Source organism: Penicillium cosmopolitanum (genome assembly GCF_028827165.1).
Source record: "Penicillium cosmopolitanum strain IBT 29677 chromosome Unknown utg000013l:1.0-859999.0:1.0-860633.0, whole genome shotgun sequence".
Lineage (NCBI taxonomy): Eukaryota > Fungi > Ascomycota > Eurotiomycetes > Eurotiales > Aspergillaceae > Penicillium > Penicillium cosmopolitanum.
This window is the reverse complement of record NW_026622683.1, coordinates 341,023-365,941: the sequence shown is the minus strand read 5'-3', so window position 1 is coordinate 365,941 and position 24,919 is coordinate 341,023. Positions and strand designations below refer to the sequence as shown.

Here is a 24,919-nt window from a genome sequence, read left to right as displayed (position 1 = left end):
GGATTTCTTTTTCACATGCTTCATTATGCAAGGTAAATTTCATCGACCAGTGGATATTGTATATGGCTAACTCAATAGTTCAAGTCCGTCTCCGTGGTTTATTGATTTGGAAATGCCTCTGAGACATTAATGTAAATTTCTGGAAGAGATCCTTCCTTATCATCGGAGGGAGCTTGTGTCCTAGCCCAGGCATCAGCCAGTAGCTCTTGGAAATCCTCTGGATCCATGTCGGATGTTTTGACACTAAGGGTAGTATATATGGTAAATAAAAATTCACACAGTTAGTTCAATTGGAAGGAAAATGACATACACTAGAGCATGTGAGAAAGGATGCCCCTCTGGAGCTGGAACGTGCATGGCGCTATCAACCCTATCACCGACCACTGTGAGTGTTTTCGTAACAAATTCAATCAAAAAGCTCTTACTATTGTATCCCAAACTTTTAGTAAATTCGAAGGCAAACGCGGGTATTTCCTCTGTGGTTTAACCTCGAGGGGCTAGGAATAAGTAACGACTTACGTCTCTCCAGGCTCGGCGCCATAGTTATATTCTTTAGCTTCCGGGGCGGAGAAGCTGACAAGCTAAAATCGAGGAAGGCCGATCAGTATGAAATGACGATATGATCTGCTGAACTAGGCCATGCATCCCAACAGAAGTTCTGTATAATGTGATCTAATAGGGAACGCACAAATTCGGTCTAGTTTGGTAATTAGTTGGAGGTTCACATTATCCATCATATAGACTGTTTATCTTTGGGCTGTACTTGCACTCATTTTGCGTGTATAAAATATCAGTTTATATGACTTTGCTTGATTCGAAGTAAGAAGCGAGCGAGGCAAAAGGAAACGATGATATTCACCCGCGCAACGAACGAAAATAGGCGGGGGAGGACGGCATTTTTTTTCGATTTCCCCCACTATACCATTTCATGACGTCATTGTTTCTAGATCTACAAGCCTATACTCTATATCCTACCATTTGAACTAATGGCGCCAGTTTTACCCTGAAATACTGTTACTTATTGGTAATTGATGCTACCTCCAATATAGAGTCCGAGTCTGAATAACATATGAGGTTACAGCGAAAGGAATCTTGCTTTCAATTTAGAAATTCCTAGATTCGCCTTTATGTGAAGCTATAGCTGAGATGAAAGGCTGGTATAGAGAGACCGTTTAAGTAGAGTGAGCCAAAGTGAGAAGAACATAAAAAGTGAATGTATTGGAAACACCCAAAATGCCGCTATGTGTAATCGCTATAGCTAGAAATGCAAATGCAAATGCAAAGGATGCGGCGCATCATCACTTCCTCCAGAGAGGCTTCATAACAGAACGAACATAAACAAGGAGGTAAACCATCAGATAGTTCGTGATCGTAAATGCCAAAAAGATACCGAAGTAGGGCCACATCTTCGATTCGTCCAAGCCGATGCTCTCAAGGTACTATAGTTTAACCCAAGTCAGTTCTCACGTTCCACTTCTGCTGAAGACTTGCTCATGCTTGGGGAACTCACATCATCACCACGGCTATATTGGCAGTAGCCGCAGATACCACTGCTATCCTCATTTGAGAGGTATCCAACGCCCTTGCTCGCAAGCCAGGGACCAGCGTACTCGCCGCAGGTCATGTTGGGCGGACTCTCGAAGAGAGTCAATTCACTCGGCGAACAGATGACATCCGTTCCGCGGAGGACAGCTGTTAGAACACCGCCAATCCAGTAGGTGAAGGGCGTTATGTAGTACATCGTGTACTTCCAGAAAGCGGGCATTTGTTCATGGTGGCGGAGGATGCCGTTGAACAGCTCGCACATGATGATAAAGAATGGCATGAGAGTTGCGGCAACCATGGAGTCGGAGCTTTAGTATGGTCAGTATGGAAAGCAATGGTGAGTTGAGCCAGGGTACTTACCTCAGAGCAGCGATCCATTGTCCCCATGATGTAGCGAATAGGAAAAATAGGAAAAACATCAGAAAGCTGTATCCCGCAGCGAAGCCAAGAGGCAACCCGACCATGAAGTAGTAGAGCACATAGAAGATTGTTCCACCAACAATGGCGTATGGAATCTCAGAAATGATCTGCGCAGTGCTGAACGCGATCCAGTTGTAGACCCCACTCGGACCCTCTCTTGCCAACCAGATGTCACGGTTTAGAATGAAGCGCATGGAGATGGCGTTGATGAATTCGGGAACAAGCATGAGAACCAAAAATGCAGAAAAGGCCTTGGACTGGAGATCGGTCGTGCTGTCTCCAATTTGGAGGTACGTGAGACCGTTGATGAGTGCGTGAAGAAACGAAGCATACAGACGCGAGTACGGATACTCTGCTGTTCTGTAGAATTGCCGGCTAGTTCGTTGAGTGAGGAGGACGATTTGTTCGTAGAGCGAAGGAAGGGATGGGGCCGTAGTCTTTTGGTGGACATTCTCGTGGGCACGAATATCGGAAATTTCCTTCTTGACAGTCTTCGCGTCTTCAGATTCGCGCCAAATGGATGCCCAGTTGACTTGATTTCCTGAAGACTTCATACCACCCACCACAACCTCGATAAGGAAGTCAGCAGCATTAGTGACTTTCTCGGGATTGTGTCCATGCTTGGTGAAGTATTCGAAAATTGCTTTGCCAGATTCTCCAACGGGGCCGAAGTAATATGTGCTTCCGCCTGGGCTCAGTGCGAGAACGCGGTCGAACTGAAGGAATTAGAATATAGTGATTAGATAGATGGGGCGTTGGCGATGATTAACATACCTCTTCGAATTGTTGTTGATTCGCTTGGTGAATTGTGCAGAGGACAGCGAGCCCTTGATCCGACAGACGACGGAGGAGTGCCACGATGCTTGTTGCACCCTGGCTGTCTAGTCCACTGGTAGGCTCGTCAAGGAACAAAAGCAACCGTGGTCGTGCACACAGTTCAACTCCAATTGTGACACGCTTCTTCTTCTCAATATCCAGGGATCCAATAACCGCGTTCTGCAATTCCACTAGGTCAAGTGTCTGCAAGACCGTTTCCACATAGGCTAGTTTCTCATCTCTCGGGGTGTCCTTATCTTGCCGAAGCAAGGCGGAAAATTCGAATGCCTCTCGGATGGTACTACTTTCGTCGTGGATGTCCATCTGTTGGCAGTATCCGATCTGCCGATTGAAGGAATCGTCGATGGGCTGGTTATCCACGAACATCGAGCCGGAAAGTGTGCCAGCGCTTTGTCGTTGAGTAAGTGCAGTCAACACTAAGGATTGTTAGAAAATATTATCATGATGCTGGGACTCTAACTCACAGGTAGATTTGCCCGCACCAGAAGCTCCGACAAGAGCTGTCAGAGTTCCAGGCTTACAATATCCATTGACTCCGTCGAGAAGTTTCCGAGTTTCTTTGCCAATCTGAACGTTGAGCTCTAGGTCCGACCAGGTGAAGGTAGATTCGGTCGCAGCCAAAACCTGGTCGGACTTTATTCCTGGGACACAGCAGGAGGTGCCTTGGGGTCAACCGGAACAGGAGTCGTTTCTTCGTCGGATCCAGAGATATTCTTGCGGTTAAGCCATTTCTTCGGGGCTCTGTATTGAATTGGGCCGGCGCCATCCAACTCCCACTCCATGACTTCACTAAGCCAGCAAGTAAGTCCAACAAAGACAACGGTGAAGAGGCAAAGAATGCCAAAGTTACGCCACACGTGGCTGTAGTAGAATCCGAATTGGCTCGCCAAGTAGTCATCTCCGTTCACGACAGTGCTGCCAATTTTGCTTCCAGCGTAAGCGCAGGTCTGGTATGCAATGTCGGTGTAGTTGGATCCTTCTGGTACAATTGAGGAGGCGGTGCAGGTGAAATTGACATTGTGAAACTCGGCAGCCATGACAGACTCATAGGTGTATAACGCCGGCGTTATATACTGAAAAAAAGTCAGCTAATGTGTTGGTTAATATTTCAATTCCCCTTACCGCAATCCATCCTACCCAGGGAACATCCTGTATCATTTTGTCGACAGACAGAACATAACCACCAAAGACAATGCAGAATAGCACAGACACACCGCAGTATCTTAGAGCGACTTCAAAATTGCTCGACATTGCCGCAAACACGCGAAATTGGGCTGTGAGGCAGACAGTGCAGGTGTAAATGAAGAGGAAGTCGATGAAGAAAGGCCCAGCCTAAAATCGTTAGAAACTCCTTCTGCATGTTTTGAAGAAAAGAGAAGTAAACTCACATCTGAACGCAATCCAGCCAGGAAATACATCACAATGAGATACAGTATGGTCAGAAACGCGGTGAGAATCATATCTTGCATGACACGAGCCATACAGACAGCACTGGGTCTCACAAATGCGAACTTCTTCTGTCGGCTGAGAATATCTCTTCCCTGCATGGCATCCTCCAGCTCCGACATCTGTAGCCAGGCCAGCAGGATAGAGGAGTAGAAGAGTACACCACCGCGAGAATACATTCCATCGGTGGTCTGGGGCTGATTGTAGAACATTGAGCCGATCAACAAGCCGTAAATCACGCAAGAAATGAACTTAATATAGAGGGGACTCAGGTGCCCCTTGAGCTGCCATATCTGACGCTGCGCACATATCACAATCTGTCGGAACAGCGAAATGGTGTATGGAGATTTGGAAGAGACAAAGCGAGATTTGTCGTTCTGCAGACTGCGCTTGAGCTCCTCAACGCTTCCACATTCCGAGTCAGTTTGGCAAGATCCGTTGGCTTTCCCGCTGACTCGCTTATCATCGTAGATCTCCAAGGATCGCTGAACGTTTTTGAAAGCATAGCTCTCTCGGAAGGCCTGCTCCAGTTCAATTGGACCTTTAGGGGGCACGGTCCTCCCAGCCAGCACGGAATCGTCGTCGCTCGGGCACAGTGATGCTGGTGAGGAAATCGGAAGTCGTTTGCATCTCGGCACACTCATACCCCAGGTCCTCGAAGTATTGTTTCGCTTGACTAGCAGGGCCCTGGTATAGCATTCTCCCTTCGTCAATCAGAAGCACTTTGTCCATAAGTTCGTAGATTGCATCTGAGGCTTGGTAGAGTGTGAGTAGTGTAGCTTTTCCACAGGTGTCGGTCATGATCCGCAAGCTCCGAGCATAGTCCAGTGCAGATGATGCATCCAGACCGCGAGTCGAATTGTCCCAGCAGGTGACCGATGAATCGGTGGCTAGTGACTCAATGATGGAGATACGTTTGCGTTCGCCACCCGAGACACCACGGATATACTCGTTGCCAACCAGTGTGTTCATCGTGTGTGTCATGCCAAACACGCGGCCGTAGATCTCGAGATACCGCGGAATTCGATCCTGGTAGCGCTTAGGAGTCTTACTCTGCAGCGCAAACTCGAGAGTCTGTTTCACAGTAAGAGTGGGGAAATGCACGTCGTCCTCGGGTACATATGCCACAGCACTGCGGTAGTGCTTGCGGACTTCATCCGGGCATAGGCCAGAGTAGTCGATTGCGCCTGTTACTCCCAGGAAGGAAGAATGGTGTCCTGCAATTGTCCGCAGGAAGGTCGAACATCCAGCTCCTGGACGTCCCAGAACCCTGGGAAATGTTAGCCATATACCCATTCCCTCTATTGAATCAACCCACTTCTACTTACAGCATCATTTCGCCGCTTTCAACGACACCAGAGAAGTCTCGGATGAGCTGCCTTCCATCCTCGGGCTTTTTCGATGATACCCACGGTTGAATTGTCCATTCGTAGATATCCCGGCAAGTCAAGGTCCGCCACAAGGCCGTTCCTAAGGTCTTCACATTGGCATGACCATAACCTTCACCCCATGTTGAGACAGATTGAAAGCTCACTCCCAGATTGGAGCGCTTTTTCCCTCCCTGGACCTGTTCCTCAAGAAATTTGTCGAAGGACGAGTGAGGCTCGGAGTACTGTACCTCACCTGGTTGACTCTTCTCTGTCAGCGTGCGATGGATATCAGCGATGGCATCTTCATCTGCGTGGGAGACGTGGACACGAGGGCCGTGATCGTCAGATGGTGCCTCGTGCCCCGCAATGAAGGACGCCTGGGGGCGCGAGTGCAGAGGAGCAGGCATGGTGAATCCTGATCAAATGCTTCTATGATGAAAGGTTGAAGAGAACACGCATTTGCATGGTTGAGTGATGAGAAGAAGTGGCGATGAAGAGAATATTTTATTTCATGACAGGCAGAAGCTCCAAGAGATCCAGAACTTGGACCAGGGTCCAGAAAGAGGAAGCCAAGCTACAATATGACTCTAAATTAACAACCAACCAATAGTGACACCCGTAAAGGACAAACGAAAAATCATTCATCCAAGCTAGAGACATCCGGTGGGTCCGACATCCATTATGATTTATGACGAACAAGAAGATCTGATGTTCCGAGGATCTAGCGCGGCCAATGGGAGTTCCGTACGGTTCAGGCGGCCACGAGGGAGTGCGCCACGAGGAACAAGGAACACTTTGGCCACCGGGGGTTTTGCGCAAGTTTACCCAAATACGGTAAGTCGCAAGAGAGGAGGACCCGCGGTCTCCGCGGGTGCCGACTAAATGAGGAAGTTCTGAGGAGAAGATCCACCTGGAACCAAAGGAAAAGCGGATCCAGGATGAATTGGATGATGCTGACAGGTTGAATCGGGCGGTGAATCTCTCAGCGCGGCTATTTACAGCTAATTCTGGATTGATTTTTAATCATTTTGCCAGATATTGGGATGGAGCTGCTGTTTGAAGCTGCCGCGGAAAGCGATGGCCGATATTTGATGACCAATGACCGATGCTTGGTGGCCGATGCAGGGTGCAGAGTGCAGGGTGGTCAATGCGACCTGTCATGAATCCGTCCGTAGATATGACAAGCAGAAAATGTCCGTGGTCTGACTTGTCGAAAAAGCAATGAGAAACATGAGGGCACCGATCATCTAAGTAAATACTAGTAGCGGTGATGATTCAGAGGAGGGGGCAGATGACTTCGTACTCTCCAGGGCTGCAGCCACATATTACAACGGAACAAATGTAATTTTCTTTATGTTGCCAAGTTTGTTCAAGTTTTTGCGATATTCCAATTTCTTCAGGTAATGGTCCAATTGCTGAATATATTTTAGATATTTGAGATATTCCGGGGAATCAAACTATATTCAATATGTTCAATGCAGCTAGCATTAGGCTTTGCTACAACACCTCTATCCGACTTGGAGTCTTCTTCAAGTCTAAACTTTTCTATAAAACCCAAAAACAAATATCACCGAAACCCCCATAGTTCAATAACCATTCTTATCAATTCCATTCTCGCGATACACCTGCAAGCTATACTTGGCAAATGTACTCCGCGAACGAATCCGCTTCCCATACCTCGTAAAAAGAGGCGGAATAATACAAAAAAGCGTCGCAAACGCCGCCAAAATCGAGGCTGCAACATTAGCACCTAACCCCTCAAACATCTCAGTCGCGAAGAGCGGGAAAACAGCCGACATCGACGAACGAAGAAGCTGAACCGCTGCGAAGCCACTAGCCGCATAGCCCATATAACTATCGGCCAGGTATCCCGCAAGTACCGAGTCGAACTCATTCACAGCATATCCAATCAGCACAAGCGCGGCCGCAGAGACTAACCAGTGAACATTAGTCACTAAAGGCGGAATCGTCCATGCGAACCACCATAGGCCACCGGCTAGAATTGGAGCGCCAATGGAAAAACCGAGCAGTTTGTGCTCTGGCTCGAGAGGGATGCCTTGCTCTTTGTATTTCTGGATTATCCGGATATCTTGAATGCGTGTGAGCATTCCAGATAGGAGACCCACGCAGATGGCGATGAAGGGGAGGTAAGAGGATGTGGTTGAGAATCCCATCGAGACGTAAATGGGTGGTAAGGCCTCGGTGAAGAGATAAATCAGGGCAAATGCCACTGCGCTCATCATCGCCACCATGAAAACGATAGGTTCCGTGAAGAAGAGTTGGATGGGTCGGAAGAGACCAATACGGACGAATGTCATCAGGTCGGGGGTGTGATCTGGGTTCAATGCTTTGAGGGTATCAAGTCCACTTTCCTTGCGGACCTTTGCAACCTCCATTTCCAAGACCGATGATGGTCGTGATTCTTTGATGCCGAATAGGAGAACCGTAACTATCGCCGTAACGACGGCAGAAATTCGAAATACCCATCTCCTACAAAAGCAAGTCAATCTTTGTCTTCTTTGGAGCCTGGGAAAGGGGCTACTTTTTCATGCACATACCAGCTCAGAGAAACAGTGATGTAGATACTCATAATAGGCCCCAAAGCAAGACCCATATTAGCCACAATAGCCCATAAGAAAATGAGCCACACCCTATCCTTTGAGTTGTACATATCCTCAATACTCCCCGCGACAACGATAGCCGGAATTGCAGAGAGAAACCCGGCGAAAAAGCGTCCAACAATAACAGCAGCCAAAGATGGAACAATGCCGACGATTAGACAGAAGACGCTGTATAAACCGGTGCTGACAATGTATAGCCTCTTGCGACCGAAAGCCTCAGACCAAGCCGGGAATATGATACCCCCAAACATTTGGCCGAGTAAAGAGAGCGAGACGAACAGGAAAATAGCCAGTGTTTTTCCAATGCCAAATTCATGACGAGCATGATCAGCCGCTGAGCTCCCGGCCGTACTAACGGATGTCGTGAATAGATCCAAGAAGATGACCAGGCCTGTGTCGTAGATCTTGCGAGAAGCTGGCCAATTGCGCGGATGTCTTTTATTCCCTACAGACCAGCGAATTGACTCTCCATTTGGGGTGAATTCCAATCCATATTCATCTAGTAGAGCCTGGATGTTGCTTGGATCTTCGATTGGAGGGAGTTGTAGCGATTCACCTGTCTGAGTGACTCCCATAGTGAACGTGTTGAAATTGAAGCAAAGACCTATTCCATCCAGACAAGATCAGAAAGTTGACGTTGAAGGCAAAGAATTCTGGTGTCAAGACCTCATAAACTTCAGAAAGAAAGATTTCCCCGCGGGGTCGCTCTGAGTCAATCTCTTCTCGGCAGCTTTTCCGTTAAAGGAAACCCCTATGAGAACCCACAATTGGCGGAGTGTGACTGCATGATGATGCGGCGAAATGGATTCACCTGGGCCAATGGAACTTGAAGATATCTCGTATTTTCCTGCGAGGGTTTTTGCATCATGTATGGACTACTGAAGCAGATACAGTTGAGATTTAAGTGATTCATCGATGAATCAAGTATATGGCGAATTCGATGAAAATAAGTCCATCACGAACAGCCATCTTCAAAAAGAACTAGGTATTCTTTTTCATATATTTCTGAAAAGAAAAAATATAAGAAACCGAATATTCATTTAACTCTCAGCTTATAAGAAGCAATTATACTAGTTTCGTCCTCAGTGGCCAATAATTCCTCGCATTCCTCCACGAAATGTACCCCAAATACCCCATTACTAAGACGCTAAACCCGCCAAGATCGTCTCCACCAGCCTCAAAGTCGTCCTTCATTTTATTTCCTTTCTCCCCCTTCTTCTCCCCAACGATTCTCCCCAACGATTCTCCCCAACTCGCAATGCCCACACAACTCTATAACGCTCTAATCCGCACCCACCACATAACCTCCCGCAAAAAGGTCGCCGCCCTAAAACGTGCCGCCGACACCCACAGCTGCTTCGTACTTCTTCGCTCCGGCGGGTGTCCGGGGATCATGTACGTCGAGGGGCAGGAACAGGGCCAGGTGGAGGGGTGGGTTGGAGTGGTGAAGAGGTTACGATATAAGGATTTCCAGCTGGTGCGTAAACCGGGGGAACTTGTCTCTGAATCGGGGGGTATGGCTGATGAGGAAGCACGCGCGACTGGGAGAGATGTTGGGTTGAATGAAGTTGAGAGTGTGAAGGAGTTTGGGAGTTTGATGGCGCAGCGGGGAGTTTGGGGGTGGTGGAGGAAAGGGATGGGATATTCTTGATGCGATCATGATGTTGGTTTGATTCGATTCTCTACTCTTCTGTTCGATTTTTACTTTTCCTGCATGATACCCTGCCACTGGCATTTCAACCTTTCAGTCTCGATCTCGAATTCAATGACTTATATTGTCTATTCTGTACAATCCTGTCCTGGGTTCCCGTTCTCAAAACGCCTAAATACCGATACGCTCAAATCTACAAATGGAAAAAATGATGGTCACTCCTGGGAGACACGACCACTTCTTATACTGGTGCAGGATAACTCAGTAACCTGCAAACGTCCTGTCGAAGAAAGAGTAGTCAGCACGAATGAACCTTGACACACACGCGCGCGCACAAACAGAACAGGGGCATACACACCTTTCGCTGCCTCCGGAAATGATCATAGAGTTCTTTCCATAATTCTCGATCGCGACATCCACTCTCCTCAGATGTCCCGGGTTTACTGTCGCACTTAGGCTGGATCTCTGCCAGCATTTCCTGCGGCCACATAACCCAAGGTTTGGGCAAGGGGTCATCCGAGAATTGCACAAACTTGCTCTCCGCCATGACCTTGTCAGGAATCCAGTCCTTCTCCGTGCCCAGGAAATTCTTATGTTCCTTTCTGCGGAACTCGCTCGTGAGTAGGCCGTACTCCTTGTGGGGAAGAACCATAGCATTATCCCCATAGCGATGGTTTAGAATCGCCGTATCCAATCCCTCTGTCCCGTTCCATATATCCAATTGGCCATGGGTCGCGAGACGGGTCAATTCCTGCAATCCCAGGAATTCCTTGTACGAGGGCTCGATAACGACAATCTGGGAGCTGAGGGTGTGGGAGTCGGGGAGTGTCCAGTAGGCTCGAGGCATGGCGGCAACGGTGGGTGGGAGGAAGAATAGCTCATCCATGTGGTTGAGTAGGGTGATGTCGGAGTCGAGGTGAATAACGCGATCGTATTGGATGACGCCGAATGCGTTCAATTTGGCCGAACTGACATCCCAGGTTGCGTCGGCAAATCCTAGCAGTGAAAATAGTAGTTAGCTCTGAGCCTCATGGGTGGCTGGTCCTGTTCTATTCTATCCTTCCACTCACGTTCAGACGGTCGCTTGATTGCCTCGACCTTGATTGGCGACAACTGGATATTATATCTACTTTTGGCCAGGATCAGAAGCTCGCTGATGCGATCAGAGTCGTCGTCAATAATGAGATCCCACTCGTCTGGGTAGAATAGCAGATTTTCCGCCTTGGATTGGAAGCGCTGCAAAGCCGCGTAAACCATTAAGGAATTGCATAGATCTGTCTCGCTAGTCGCGTACGTTGTGTAGGCATAGCGCGTCCAGTCGACCTCATCATAATGAATATGGGGATTTGGCTGCGGAGGAAGTGGTATCGATTTCGGCCACAAGCAGTAGACAATGAGGGCGAAGAGAATGACCCAAGTGCGGATGTGTCGTAGTTGGCGTTTGGCCATCGCTGACCACGATTCGTCCGGGATATCGAAAAAGTCTTTTTCCGAGGCATCTGACCCTCGACGAAGAGGGAATGCCGAATCCTTAGCTGCCATTTCTGAGGAGAATAGCGGCGATGAAGATGGAGATGGACAGGAGAGAAGAGAAGGTCAACATTGAAGTGAAGTTGAACTTCCGCGGAGTCGATATGCTTATCATCACGTGGTGATTGGCCAGGGGAGACGCGGCGATGACGTGGATTTTCGAGGTTTCTCGGATTAAAAATGGGGAAATTTTATTAAAATTATAACTGTGCTTAGATGGGATAGGAAATCATTTATTTTATTTGACTCGGGCGTTGAGTACAAAATATTGCATTCAAGTGGGCCGAAAACTGTTAACGACGCCGCATCCAAGTGAAGATATCCGTGGAAGGTATATACGGGGTAGTACTCTCTGGGGCTTGTCAATCAAGATAACCTTGGACCACGACCCTGCAATTCAAAAACACGAACGTGCAGTGCTATGGATTCGACCGAATTGAAGAGAGAAGCATATTCCTTTTCCGGGTGGGAATTTGGACACCTACTGAGTGCATTATACGGCAGGCGACTACTCTATATCTTAGCGAGGACTCCTAATGCTGAAACCTACAAGGAATTTAGGCTTCCAAGATTCATATTTAGATACCGATATCCAACTTCGATATTCACGGGATATCATCATCTGAGTCATGAGGACTATTCTAGAATCGAAATTGAAGTGCCGAGGCTACCAGTTCTGTGGTGTGATCAGAGCAGTGCAGCAAGTATATAGTTTGCGCGAACCGCATGACTTCCAAAGCCGATCGCAGTCAATTAAAAGATGTTATAATTTTGAGTATTCCACTGGATATGTAAGCATCTTGAAAATAAAACCTTTGGCGGTACCCCCGATGGCTTCAATCGGACATGCCGAAGTGGCAGGTTCTCTTCCCGCCTTGCCTCATGTAGCGACATCATTGACACTGAGACATCTTTATTTTGGAAATTTCTTGGCTTGGTCCCAATGAAATAGCTTGATTGTTTAGAAATAAGATGAGCCGTTGGCACATTTCCCCGAATTTATACCCCATATTCGACGAGCATCCTAGCTCACCCGCATTATGCCGATCACAAAGAATAGAGGGGCAATTGGTGTAACGCTGTAACACATAATGAGTTATCCATGATGCTGCTTAATGCTTCTCTGGTATTTAATTAATTGGCCTAGCACGATTCAACCTCTTTTCAGGGCATCTGCGACTGATAATATCTACATCTTTCACTATATATGACCCTATCCGTCGGTGTGCCCGACACGTATCTACGACACATAGATAAGGGTATTAATTCAGATATTACGTTCGATGTATCTTGAAAGGGGTTGTTGGCATCATAGTTGAGATATAGCAAGAAAAGGCACTTGATCCGCTGCAAGGTCTCCCTTAGTTGCTTATCAGCGTAAATTAACGGGCGTCAAGACTCTATCGACTAACCGCTACAAAGATGACTTGTATTACGAGAATTCAAGTTTGAGAATGCTGTCTATTCCCCTCCTCTCCCTCTCTCGGTCTGTCCGAACCCTGAAAGTTCAAATACTGATGGGTTTCCTAGAAAGGAACCTAGCCAAGACAAGCTTCTAAGTATTGTCAAAATCCTTGGCTCCAACTCACCCTCAGAATGTCTTTAGATATTCGGAAAAACTCTCTTCCCGCAAATGTGCAACCTGACAAAAAACAAGGGAAATCCTTGCCGCAGAGTCCCCAAAGCGAGTGTACAATATCTGGAGTGGTTAGCAAACCCCCGCAAATGATACCCTTCTTCAACCCATATTCTAAGCCCAAATTGAGTATCGAAAACTAACAACAATCATTGATGCAGCAACTGCATGGCAGGTTCTCATGATGACAAGCTGGACTTGCAACATCATTTTATTCGATACCGTATACGATATTGGAGGTCCGATGATGTTGATATACTCATCGTTAGAGCTTCCAGTTACCTACCCGTAAAAAACATAACTAAGACTTAGGCCAGAGTTATTGTTACTATTGGGCAAGGCCTTCTAATGGCATCCCTCGCTGAGATGTGCTCAATCTGGCCATATGCTGGCGGTCAACAGTAGGTAGAACGGTTTTCGGAAGCGAGTGTAACGGAACTGATAGATACTAATGTTCGTGAAATAGGGTATTCACTCAAAAGCTTGCGCCTCCAAGGTGTGTACCCCCAAAATGTCGACCAGGAAATTGACTCTTAAACTCATGATCCCCTCAACGGCCGAACTTCCCCCAATATTAATTCCTACTCTTTCATCATAGCGTCCGGAGATTCCTCTCATATGCTATTGGGTGGGTTATATTTCTTGGTGAAATTGCTACGGCAGCCAGCTGTACCATGAATTCTGCACAGGTTTGCATAGGTATCATCCAGATCAGCTACCCGGAATGGCAAGCCACGGTAAGACACTATATCTCTACTGCTGAGAAGATTGAATGTCGAAGGGCTTATAAATAACATACAGAGATGGCTGGAATGGCTTATGTATGCCGGGCTTACAATTCTGGCACTTGCTGCCTCGCTTTCCCAGAAATACCTTCCATTACTCTCACTGGTTGGGGGATTTATAGTCATAGCTGGCGCAATTGTGTGGGCTGCCTTGTTCCTCGCGCTGGCACCAAAGCAGTCCGCTAGCTTTGTTTTCACCGAGTTTTTGAATAACTCGGGCTACGAAAGTCGTGGATGGGTAGGGATTATGAGTTTCTATACCCCAATGTATGCGTTGTATGGAACGGATGGGATCCTACATATTGCCGAAGAAATGAAAGACCCGGAAAGAAACGCACCGGTGAGTATTACAGTTCAGCCTAGCCCCGTGAATCATTTCTAGCTGACAAAATGTGCCACAAAGCGGGCTATGTTATGGTCTATGGTTGTCAGCGGTGCAACCACTTTTCTTGCTGCAATAATCATGGGATTTACTTCCAAAGATTGGGAGTCTTACATGGAAACAGAGTCAGTTATTGCCCACGATTTAATAATTATCCATGTAGATGTGGAGAATAGCTTACAACTTCAGCATTCCGTACGTTACTTGGTTTGTCGATGTGCTTCAGAATCCCGCTGGTGGGATTGCCTTCGTTGTCATAATTCTGATTGTGATCAAGTGAGTTTATCATGCCACTTCATCCATAATATCATTTTGTCTTCTGCCTTTTCCCCCGAGCGTTTATCTCGAGATAGACCTTCTTCTAACACTGACTAGTCTTTTTATCTGTATGGGCCTCAATACAGCAGCGTCTCGTTTAACATGGGGAATGGCAAGAGACAATGCCCTCCCATTTTCGAACCTTTTCGTTCAGATAAATCATAAGCTTGATACACCTCTCAACACCCTTATTCTATCAGGAGTCGCGCAACTGATTATTGGTATATTCTCCCATCTAGCTACACTGATCATGACAGTCAACTAATGTCACTTCTAGGCGTGGTGGTTTTTGGCTCCGACTACGCATTTCAAGTAATTATTAGCATTGGACTAGTCGCAATCCAAGTTGGCTATCTAATCCCAACTTTCCTGGTGGGTGTTTACACTTCCGATGCGACCTCTACTTGCGATTACTTAAACGTTCTCAGATTGTCGTCACCGGCCGCAAAGCATTGCCGACACCACGAGCCTTTAACCTGGGTGTAGCCGGATGGGCCATCAACATATTTTCCGTCTGCTGGTGTTTGCTGATCAGCGTTATGCTTCTGTAAGAATTTTCCCGTTGCTCTTTATTGATATCTACTAGTAGCGTAAAAGTGGTTTGGCTGACGTAGTATCCCATCTTGGTAGCTTCCCACTTTATATCCCCGTGGAGAAGGCAAACATATGTGAGTAGACTCCATTTCAAAGCAATTAGGTCCGATTCACTGACACCGGTAGATAATATGAATTGGGCAATAGTATTGATCGCAGGAACCTTTCTGGTCGTTTTTGTGGACTGGATGTTCCGGGCTCGTCATAATTATTATTTTGCTACTTGAAGCGAGGAACATGTTTTGATCTCAATTTGCAAGTCTTAGTAGATATTAGGATTCATTATCCAGAGATATGGCCTTACATAGTTTCACGTAAGATGTTTCGCTACATATGCTAGTTAAAAGGCTTGGAATTTATGGGGTTTCAATTAATACCTGTGCTTTTGATTCGTGTACTTCATGTTGCATATCGAATTACTATACTTCACGACATATTATATCTACACGGCCTCGCTTTTACATATCCCAACCCTTACTATTCCTTCCTATGCACATGAAGCGGTTCACTCCCCTCAGGCAGTAACCTGGCACCACCAGAGGAAACAGACCGCCCATCATCAACCTGCACAACAATATCCGTTTTGACAGTCACAAATCCATCATCCAAATGATCGGGCTGTTGCGCTCGAGAGATCCGACTCTCAGAACGCTCGGTGGTACCCCAATGCGGAGGATCATTCTCTTCATCTTGCCAATTCCCCGCTGTCGCTGTTGCCGAGTCCAGCCATTGGTCTTTTTGTCGTCGCTTGAGCTCCGTATCGTTCGAATTATCAGAGTTATTATTATTATTATTATTCGAGCGAGATCGGGACCAGTAGCCGACTGGTTTGCCATCGCGACGGTTGTCAACAATAGCGCGAAGGAAGAGACGGGCGACAGGTGCGCAGGAAGCGAGCAGGATGCTGTAGTTTTCGATCCTGCAAAAATTTATGTTAGAATTAAAAAGGCTGATACGGAATATTTATCGACAACTTACTTCACCCAGAGGACAAATGAGACGATGTTATAAGTAAAGTCTAGTCGGTCACCGAGCGATTTGAGTTTCTGCACCATTGCATGTTAGAACTGGGCAAATGAGTACTTGAAGGAGGACGCACATAAGTCTTCACAATTGAAGCGGCACCGGAGAGTATAAGAGGACCGCTCAGGGTAAGTGTCTGCCAGATGCGACGTGATCGTACTGTGCTGTTGATTTTGTGAAACTGAGACCAGAATGAAACATTTGGTTCGCGATGTAACGTTCGCAAGAAAAACTGCCATAATTCCACGGCAGCAAGAGCAGCGAGCGCGAAATCAATAATTGTGTTGAAGCCTGCCAAGACTCGGTTAATAGAGAACGATGCAAGTATAAGTGAAATCGAGTACGTACCTCCCTGGACAAACCCGACGGTCGTTTGAACAGATGGTGATTGACACACGACCGATCCATCCTCTGGCAAAGGAGTCCACATATATTTGAAATATTGAACACGATTCGCGGAGTGATATGGATTAGGCCCACACTGGACAATGATCTGTACGATGGTGACCATATTTGCAACGATTTGGACAATAGCACAGATGATGATCGACATTCGAAGTTTCCGATCACTCGCTGCGAAGCATGTCAATAGAAACCACATCATGCCGGTTCTTGAAACCATCGCCGAGGCGACGGCAATAGGCTGTGACAAAAAGTCCCACCTCATAGCGTGGAATCTTTCTTCTTCACTAAGGTAGAAGAAGTGACGTCCGAGACCCCAATTGGCACTTTACTCTAGTTAGCTGGATACTCTTAGAATCCCTGGACAGGATGAACACTTACCTCAGTTGAATAAATGTCATATGAGTGACATCAAAGCCATAAGCGACTAGGAAGAACATATCTTCGATGCCCCAAATTCTTCCAGGTGCAGTAACCTGCGGCAGAGCCCAGCGAACCCAAGACTTGACGGCATATCGAAAGAGCAGAGCGACACCAACCACTCCAGTAAGCGCCTAAGTGACAGGTTAGTTACTCAAGGTACCACATGGAAGATGACAGGCTTGGCTTACCCAGCAAGCTGCAAATGTGCCAGAGCCTATGCATATCAAACATCAGTCAACAACCGCCAGACTCAAAATTTCTAAGCACGCGACTTACCAATATCGACATCTCCCTCTCCGGGTCGGGGGATTTCCATGGCGATGATGTAAGGGCCAACTTTGTGATCGAGACTCAACTGCAGCGCGCGACTCGCATTCAAATAGCAAGCATTGGCAGAGAATGAAAGAGGAATCGCATCGATGTTGATGGATCAGACAGCACTTGCGCAGATCATATAGGAGTGGGGGTGGAATATGGGACACTTCGGTAGAAAGTTAAAGACCGATTACCTCGCAAACAACTTACATGTAAACCCTGCCATGGCAGCCCAGTGGACTAAGTTTGACCGGGCCAACAAGGGGGGCCGCACTGGGGGGGTGATCAGGAACGATGATGAATCACAGGAAGGGCATGGATATCAGGGCCACTGGTTGGTGCGAACCTAATATCACACTTCTGTGATTGAGAGATCAAATAAACTCGAATAATGGATAAAAGGGCCAACAATAGTTCACAGGTGTTCCAAGGCTATGTTGGCGCTAAAATTGGACACCATATACGTATTCCGGTTTCCGAGGAAGACCCGGAGGAATAAAGGATTTGTTCGGTTTCCACCCATACCCAGCTAGTTTGTTTCCCTGCGTAGGGGTCTCATTCCTGCAAGGCCCATGTGGACGCGGTGGCACAGGCGAGCGACATTCCAATGCGAGCTGGGGACGAATGGCGACCATGCAACCGCCATGCGTCGCCAACGCAAGGGTTGTACAAAACGAGGCCGTGCATTCAATAGTTGGTCCAAAGGTTTGGAATGGAGAAAAAGCAATGCCCCTCTTCAGCGACTTTCCTTCCGGTGTACGGAGTACTATTTTCCTATTGCATCCATACCAACCCAAGAGCCAGGTAAAAGAGATAACCTACGGAAGTTCAGAGCACTGACAGTGGAACCCGGGCGCTAGTTGTCCGGGTCTTGATCGGAAGATCAAATAAGATTCACAAGTGGGTCATGGACTTGAGTCAAAGGTAAGGAGATCCATTCTAGTCTGTCATAGGAATAGTCACCACATCAGTTGAGGGGACCCCGGCCAATTGAAGTTCCTAATTTACCCGGAAAAAGCTTTGATGCGAACTCAATACCGTCAATTGGTGGAGAGGGGTTGTTTGTGTGATTTATTCGAGCTGAGATTTCAGATGTGATGAATCAAGCCGATCACCCATCACATTCGACTTGTCAATTCTTGGGTGTTCATGCAGAGCGCAAAGCATATCGTGAATGATCTGAGCTCGCATTGAGGATCAGGCACATCTCGTATAACTCTTGTTCGACTGGATATTTTGTCGGTATTTTACCGAGTCAATGTAATGCCGGAAAAGGCTCCGGAGGATCACTCCACTGACAACATGCTCATCCCCACTTGTTCCGGTTCCATGACCATGTCAGTACTATGTACGGACGGGGTACAAAGTACGTCAATTTACTTTACACGCTAGGCAGATGAGCCAGTTCAACTTGGGGCCAGAACTCAATCCGGCGATATCTCATTCATTTGCTAAATTTATTACTCGGGTTTCAACCTCATCTCCACCAATGATTCACCCGCTCGCACATATCCCTCAAACCCAACCTCCAACCCCGAAACGCTCGCCAATTGCCTCCACTCGGCCGGGCTGCGTTCGCGGCCCCCATACAAAGCAATCATACTCGCGTGGAGCGAGGTATAAGTCATATTTTTCGCATATTCGATGATAAGTAACCGCGATTCGGCCGTCATCGCCCGCGAGAGCTTCTGTAAAAGCGCCACCGCGTTCAAATCAGGCAGGTTGTGTAGGATATGTTGCAGTGAGTAAATGCGCGCGCCCCGAATCGGCTGCTCGGGACTTTCCTTGTAATTCCACTCCATCAGTCGCACACCGGGGACATCGCCGGCGTCGATCTCTGTGTTGAATTCCTGGACAACTAGATTGGCCTCTTGCAGATGTGGATAAGCCGCCTGGACTTCTAGGAGTAGTTCACCCCGTCCGCCCCCAATATCGACCATAACAGGATTCTGATCCAGAGATCCTGGTTCGCCAAGGGCTTTATCGAGATTGTATCCTAGTGAAGCAACACGGTCCGGAAATGTGCCAAACTTGATAAACTTGCCCACCATGAACTGATTAAAGCTGTCCATGCGACCTTGTTGCTCCATAATCGAATAAGTGTGTTCGTGGGACAGCTTCTCCTCTCCCATGAGTTTGTAAGCATATTGAATGGGTCCGTCTGCTTCGGAAAATGGATAGGCAAAGTTAGTAGCTTGAAGCTTCTTCATCATAAACGCGCCGGCCATCATCCCTTCGGTTGTGAAATGCACGGCGCCGTGCTGCGCAGAAGGCATGTCAACCATGTGTCGAGTGATTGCATTAGCAGCAAATAAGTCCTCAGCCACGCGCTCGACTAGGCCCAGTCCGGACATAATATACAGCGTGTCGGCTAGCCAGCATCAGTTAATAAGTAAACAAAAAACATAGGAGTAGTAATCAATGGGAAGTGGTCGCATCCATACAGGCAAGTCTGACAGCTGGGAAAATTAGCAAAAATTCACAAAATTAATGCCAAAGCACTTAGAATACGAGAGATATACCAATTTCAGGATCCCCGGTGGAACACGCCCTGATGCGCGCATTGCAGGCATTTGCCACTTCTTCCGCGGTCGCATGTCGGTTCAAACGAACCAATTCGCCAAAGAGATCGAAATGGACCGCGACAGGAACAAACCCAAGAGAAGCCGGCTAACCAGTCAGATTTCACCCAAAGCAAAATGAAATTAAGTTAAGTTCGATTCCAGCGCAAAACTTACCACTGTAATCGTAGCTGCGAGGGCTGCGCCTGGAGGGATAACAGGAGCTGGCGCAGCCAGGCCAAGTAGGCCTGCTAATCGAGCCAGGAAAGACATGATTTGGCTCACTTGTAAATCGGATGAACGTTACCAAAGATGGATGCGATCGGGTCCGCTGTGCTGGTGTCTTATGTACATATGTACTCCGTAGATGAAGGGGGTACGTGGCCCAACATTCCCAGCATGACTCCTCCATACAAAAGTAAACTCGAATGAATAAGTAAGTTAGAATGTCCATGTCACTCTGGAAGTTAACTTTGTAACCGAAATACTCCACCAAAGTTGGTCAGCCACTTAACTCGTGAGACGAGTCTACTGCAAGCCTCAAATCCATATCAAATCACAGCGATACGCCAGTAAGGAGAGAGAAAGTCCTCGCCGATCCCAACGAACGCAAAAGACAACACATTTGTCTTCCATATGGACGCAGTATTGTAAAAGACGTAGAGAAAAATACAAAAGCTAACTTTAGCCTTGTTCAAAGGACTGAAAACCTAAATGATGCCCTGTACCTCAAAGTGGCGCCAAGTGGAACCCGGGTCTAGAAGGGATCTGCGCGATAAATCAATGTGGAGAGGGGCGTAAAGCCGTAATTTGATCTGTGTGATTCCAGTCCATGGCCCGACCAATGCAAATCCGTTCACTTCCCTCGGGTAATTGAGGGGAAAGAAATAAGATACTTTACATACTCTCAGATCGTAAGTTCGCGAGACCCGACCGAACCCAGCCCAACCCAACCTTTGGGTGGAGGTGGAGGTGGACGAACTAAGTTAGTTAGTCCGTACAATTCGGATAGTTCAGAGAAGAAGAAGGGGGCTATCACTTTCTGCCTTTTTTCTGGTTTCTTTTCGTATCCTTTTTTCTACCTGTCTCCTGGACATCTGCGCGACACACGCCACGCGAGAAATCCTCCTGCCATGTGTCAGAATTCAATCTAACCTCCCCTTCTCCTCTTCTTCTATGCATAAAACCTTGGTCTTCCCGGGAAACGATAGTCGCTCGCTAAAGTGCAGCCAGTGCAGGACTCACTCACTTCTCTTTTTCCCTTGATTCTATCCTTACTCCCCTTGCCGCGTGGCATCCCTTCCGGATATCTACCGAGTCACAATCGGCAATTCTGGTAAATACCAGCTCCACTACGCAAAATGGAGAAACACTCCCCCGTCAACGAGGCACACGAGATGGACTCTTCCTCGCTATCCCAGGATGCTTCAACGCATGAGGTACACTCGGGAGAATCGAAGGGGGATATGGATGAGCGAAATCCGCAGAATTGGAGTCAGAGGCGCAAAACGCTGCTCTTTCTCGCGCTGATGTCGAGCTCGCTACTTGCAGATGGGTATGTATACTCCACCCTTCCGATGATCGTCGCATTTAAGCTCATTCAGTGTACCTATCGCAGAGCTATGGTCTGGGGTGGTACTCTTATCACTCCCCAGGCAATGGAATGGGGAATTTCCATCAATAAGTCCGCGACGAGCATGAACTGGGGCATTTTGCTCCAAGGATTCGGTGGACTGTTTGCTGTTCCGCTCGTGGAGGCGTATGGCCGGTGAGGGGAATCCAATTTTGAATAATTTAATAAGTGGTGAAGTACAATTTCAACTAACTGACTCTCCAGTTTCCCTGTCTGGATCTGGCCGCAGGTCATCACAATGTTCATGGTCCTGGGAGCCACCCTTTCGACCGACTACAACACTTTTACGGCTTTTCGCTCACTGCAGGGGCTTTTTGGCACTGTTCCTCAAGTGATTGGACTTCCCATTATTCACGACATGTACAGCCCAGAGGGTAAGTAAACACTCGTTGTTAGCGCATTGTCACAGCTTGCTGATTTTATTAGAATGGCCTCGCATGATCAACATCTGGTAAGTTGAATAATACTTCCACATGCGCCATCATCATCACTTCCCGAGACTTCAAATCTAATAAAGTATAGGGGAACAACATTCCTCGTCGGACCCTTTCTTGGTCCCGCGATAGCCGGCTACATTGGCGCAGGCACAAACTGGGTCTCCTCCTTTGGGGTACTAACAGCTCTATACGGACTATCAACAATTCTCGTCCTCGCCTTCGGCCGAGAAACATACTACAACCCGGATAGACAGCCGGGCTCCTTACTAGGCTCTTATTTCGGCTTCGGAAACACTGGCCAACCGAAATGGAACACGCTGGGATACTGGTGCAAGATCCTAGTGGTGTACGTATTCCGATTCCCTTTATTGATGACTGGAATTGCCATTCTGATTACATTTACCTGGCCTATCGGTATGTCTATCCCCTATCATTTTCCTTTTCTATGACATATTTTTGCGACGCAGTTGTATAGGAACAGTGCTGACGATTTCAGGAATCACCACTACCATCGATACGTTTCTCCACAGCCCGCCCTACCTCTTTGATACAATTGAGGCATCATCCATGCGCTTCGCTGGTGTTATTGGCGCACTATGCGGTATGTTTTTTTTCATGATAAAGCTTCTGTCACATGTAGAAAAAATTCTAATCAATTTATCAGGTTGGGTATTTGGTCACTTCTTCAACGGATGGATCTATCGCCGACACCAACATGCCTGGCAGACTGAGTATCGACTACACGGAGTATGGTTTCCCATCGGTAGCATGGTCTGTGGACTGCTCACGTATGGACTGACGATGCACTTCGGTAAACACTGGATTGGAATCGCATTTGGGTGGATTATGGTTAATATTGGAATGGTTGGTACAATCGTGTATGTTCCACCCCGCCGTCCCTTTCAACCCCAGCCCAAAATCCTAGACAACGGCCATGCTAACTCCGACCAGGGCTATCACAGCGTATGCTTTGGAGAAATACCCCAATCGATCTACCTGCGTCTCTGCCATTCTCAACATGTGGCGAACATGTGGTGGGTTTGCGGTGGGATATTTCCAGCCTGCTTGGATTCAACGAAATGGATTGGGTCTGGTCTTTGGCCTACAAGCCATCGTCGTTAGTGTTTCTGTTGTGTTGACTATTGTGCCTGTTCTTCTGCGAGAGCGACGAAAGGCTGGTGTAGTTGGAACGGTTGGGGCAGCTGGTACTGCATAAGGCCGGGAGGTTAGCGGATGATTTGATATGTAAATGGCGGACATGTGAATTACTAGATCAAGTTGGTTGCCTTCTTAGGTTTAGCATCCCAATACAACATTCTGTAAGCTCCCCTCCTGGCTACCTAGATGAGAAAGTTCTCAAGGTCGTGTATTCCAGCAAGTATATAATCATTTGGGATTTTGCCGGTAGTGTTTAGTGCGAGATGTGGCATCACAGCTGTATCTGTGAGGATGTTTAGATACTTACAGAGATCAAGATACGACGTAACGATCAGGCGAAGGGAGTAGTAGCGATTCGACGAAAGCAAGAGCTTGAGAGGAAGAAGAAGAAGGAAGATGAGACGGAAGCGATACTGGGAGCGAAGAAGAGATGAAAGAGAGAGGCAAGGCTTGCAATTAAGCTGCGGAGCCGCGCTAGCAGAGTGTGGCTCAGGTTGTTACAGCAGCTGCTAGTTTCATCTTGAATGTTACATCAGTTGAGAGACGTCTGCCTTCGAATGGCTTAGAAGGCCAAATCATGAGAGAGCCTTGGTTCATCTCCTTTCTTCTTTTTCTATGAATGGATAGTTTGGGTATTGGGAAGGATGAAATTGGGGTGGATAGGATTGAGGCGAAGTGCATACACCTTGAAGGATCTTGTGTGATGTTATTTCAAGGCTGGTGTCAACCTTGGAAGGCAGATATGATACATACACCAATAGAATCCAATTTGCTTATATTGGGTCGTCGCACTAATTAACCTCATACGTACACCGTCGTGTATTCAGGGATGATATCATCCTTGGTGCAGGATTCAGACTCGGCTGATACCACGTGGGGCTATAAGCCACTCATTGTTAAAGAGAGAATCCTGGCCCCAGATCGACGGGGGCTGGAGCGATAGCCTCGTTATCAGCAACGTCGAGCCCCCATTGCACCTTGGCATCGCAATTAGTTTACGCTCCTCAATCATCAACACAAAGACATCATGATATCGGCTCACAGCTTTGTTTTCGTAGGCTAGCTCCTAGCATATAAAGATCGCACGTTCTGCTCTCCTCTTTTTACTCACACACAACAACCTACTTCATCCTCTAAAGAATCTTTTCGATTTCTTAAAAGTCATGCTTCTTAAGGCAGCTGGCGCGCTCCTTTCCATCGCGGCAATTGCCCACGGCTGGACATTCACTACCTACGTTGGAGGCGGGTAAATTTCCCTGTTAAATTTTGATATTGATTCGTCTACTTGATATATCATACTGACACTTATAGATGTATTCCGATATTTCCTTCGGCATCTTGCTTTTTGTTAGAAATCCGCAGCTTCCATAGTTCCACCTTGTGAGTTAGCCTGCACCAAGTTGTTCGCAGTAACAGGAAAACATGACCCGCTCTATTCGCCTACGGGCTCCATGGCGGCAATCGGATCAGTACTACGTAGTTACTGATTTCAAGACAAGGGTCCACAGCGCTAAATCTAATTCCTTTGAGCTCAGGTAGTCTTTCATCCTATACATATCCTCATGATTTATCTGTGCCAGTAGCCAGTTTGAGATATAAACATAACACTACTTAGTATCCTACACATTATCCTTCCCAGTCGTATCCCCAACACTGAGTCTACTGCCACCCTGAGACTCCGCACCCTAATAGAAAGCGTACTAGTATACTTCAAGCTACTAGTAATTTCCTCCGCGGCAAGAAATCCGGAAGAAAGGACTTTCACCAGGCTATATATTGTCTTGTACTATATACCTTGGCATAGTTACAACCTAAATGCTCTTCAAGTTTGA

The 24,919-nt window shown here is 47.2% G+C and overlaps 9 protein-coding genes across 9 annotated transcripts; 3 read left to right on the top strand and 6 right to left on the bottom strand.

The window, feature by feature from the left end:
• Positions 1-98: 98 nt before the first annotated feature.
• Positions 99-541, bottom strand: N7509_014117 (uncharacterized protein; the record flags this gene model as incomplete). The annotated part of the gene is made up of 3 exons (XM_056638754.1): positions 99-243; positions 311-383; positions 520-541. The coding sequence occupies 3 exons, from the start codon at positions 539-541 to the stop codon at positions 99-101; spliced, it is 240 nt and encodes a 79-aa protein (XP_056480743.1).
• A 757-nt stretch (positions 542-1,298) lies between these two features.
• Positions 1,299-6,025, bottom strand: N7509_014116 (putative ABC multidrug transporter; the record flags this gene model as incomplete). Its single annotated transcript, XM_056638753.1, is given in 10 exon segments — positions 1,299-1,439; positions 1,511-1,853; positions 1,906-2,681; positions 2,740-3,218; positions 3,267-3,426; positions 3,453-3,875; positions 3,925-4,134; positions 4,191-4,789; positions 4,803-5,518; positions 5,577-6,025. The coding sequence occupies 10 exon segments, from the start codon at positions 6,023-6,025 to the stop codon at positions 1,299-1,301; spliced, it is 4,296 nt and encodes a 1,431-aa protein (XP_056480742.1).
• A 1,179-nt stretch (positions 6,026-7,204) lies between these two features.
• N7509_014115 (uncharacterized protein) lies at positions 7,205-8,814 on the bottom strand (the record flags this gene model as incomplete). Its single annotated transcript, XM_056638752.1, has 2 exons — positions 7,205-8,108; positions 8,177-8,814. The coding sequence occupies 2 exons, from the start codon at positions 8,812-8,814 to the stop codon at positions 7,205-7,207; spliced, it is 1,542 nt and encodes a 513-aa protein (XP_056480741.1).
• A 683-nt stretch (positions 8,815-9,497) lies between these two features.
• On the top strand, positions 9,498-9,890 carry N7509_014114 (uncharacterized protein; the record flags this gene model as incomplete). Its single annotated transcript, XM_056638751.1, has 1 exon — positions 9,498-9,890. The coding sequence occupies one exon, from the start codon at positions 9,498-9,500 to the stop codon at positions 9,888-9,890; it is 393 nt and encodes a 130-aa protein (XP_056480740.1).
• Positions 9,891-10,151: 261 nt separating this feature from the next.
• On the bottom strand, positions 10,152-11,432 carry N7509_014113 (uncharacterized protein; the record flags this gene model as incomplete). The annotated part of the gene is made up of 3 exons (XM_056638750.1): positions 10,152-10,170; positions 10,214-10,886; positions 10,961-11,432. The coding sequence occupies 3 exons, from the start codon at positions 11,430-11,432 to the stop codon at positions 10,152-10,154; spliced, it is 1,164 nt and encodes a 387-aa protein (XP_056480739.1).
• A 1,972-nt stretch (positions 11,433-13,404) lies between these two features.
• Positions 13,405-15,092, top strand: N7509_014112 (uncharacterized protein; the record flags this gene model as incomplete). Its single annotated transcript, XM_056638749.1, has 8 exons — positions 13,405-13,457; positions 13,523-13,552; positions 13,655-13,793; positions 13,858-14,181; positions 14,387-14,499; positions 14,599-14,762; positions 14,819-14,913; positions 14,970-15,092. The coding sequence occupies 8 exons, from the start codon at positions 13,405-13,407 to the stop codon at positions 15,090-15,092; spliced, it is 1,041 nt and encodes a 346-aa protein (XP_056480738.1).
• Positions 15,093-15,612: 520 nt separating this feature from the next.
• N7509_014111 (uncharacterized protein) lies at positions 15,613-17,299 on the bottom strand (the record flags this gene model as incomplete). The annotated part of the gene is made up of 7 exons (XM_056638748.1): positions 15,613-16,054; positions 16,114-16,181; positions 16,235-16,449; positions 16,507-16,886; positions 16,942-17,114; positions 17,172-17,197; positions 17,260-17,299. The coding sequence occupies 7 exons, from the start codon at positions 17,297-17,299 to the stop codon at positions 15,613-15,615; spliced, it is 1,344 nt and encodes a 447-aa protein (XP_056480737.1).
• A 1,459-nt stretch (positions 17,300-18,758) lies between these two features.
• N7509_014110 (putative O-methyltransferase) lies at positions 18,759-20,132 on the bottom strand (the record flags this gene model as incomplete). The annotated part of the gene is made up of 4 exons (XM_056638747.1): positions 18,759-19,669; positions 19,743-19,757; positions 19,821-19,968; positions 20,037-20,132. The coding sequence occupies 4 exons, from the start codon at positions 20,130-20,132 to the stop codon at positions 18,759-18,761; spliced, it is 1,170 nt and encodes a 389-aa protein (XP_056480736.1).
• Positions 20,133-21,220: 1,088 nt separating this feature from the next.
• N7509_014109 (putative MFS transporter) lies at positions 21,221-23,145 on the top strand (the record flags this gene model as incomplete). The annotated part of the gene is made up of 8 exons (XM_056638746.1): positions 21,221-21,414; positions 21,478-21,627; positions 21,697-21,866; positions 21,919-21,943; positions 22,015-22,343; positions 22,426-22,530; positions 22,594-22,807; positions 22,881-23,145. The coding sequence occupies 8 exons, from the start codon at positions 21,221-21,223 to the stop codon at positions 23,143-23,145; spliced, it is 1,452 nt and encodes a 483-aa protein (XP_056480735.1).
• Between the last annotated feature and the right edge of the window lie 1,774 nt (positions 23,146-24,919).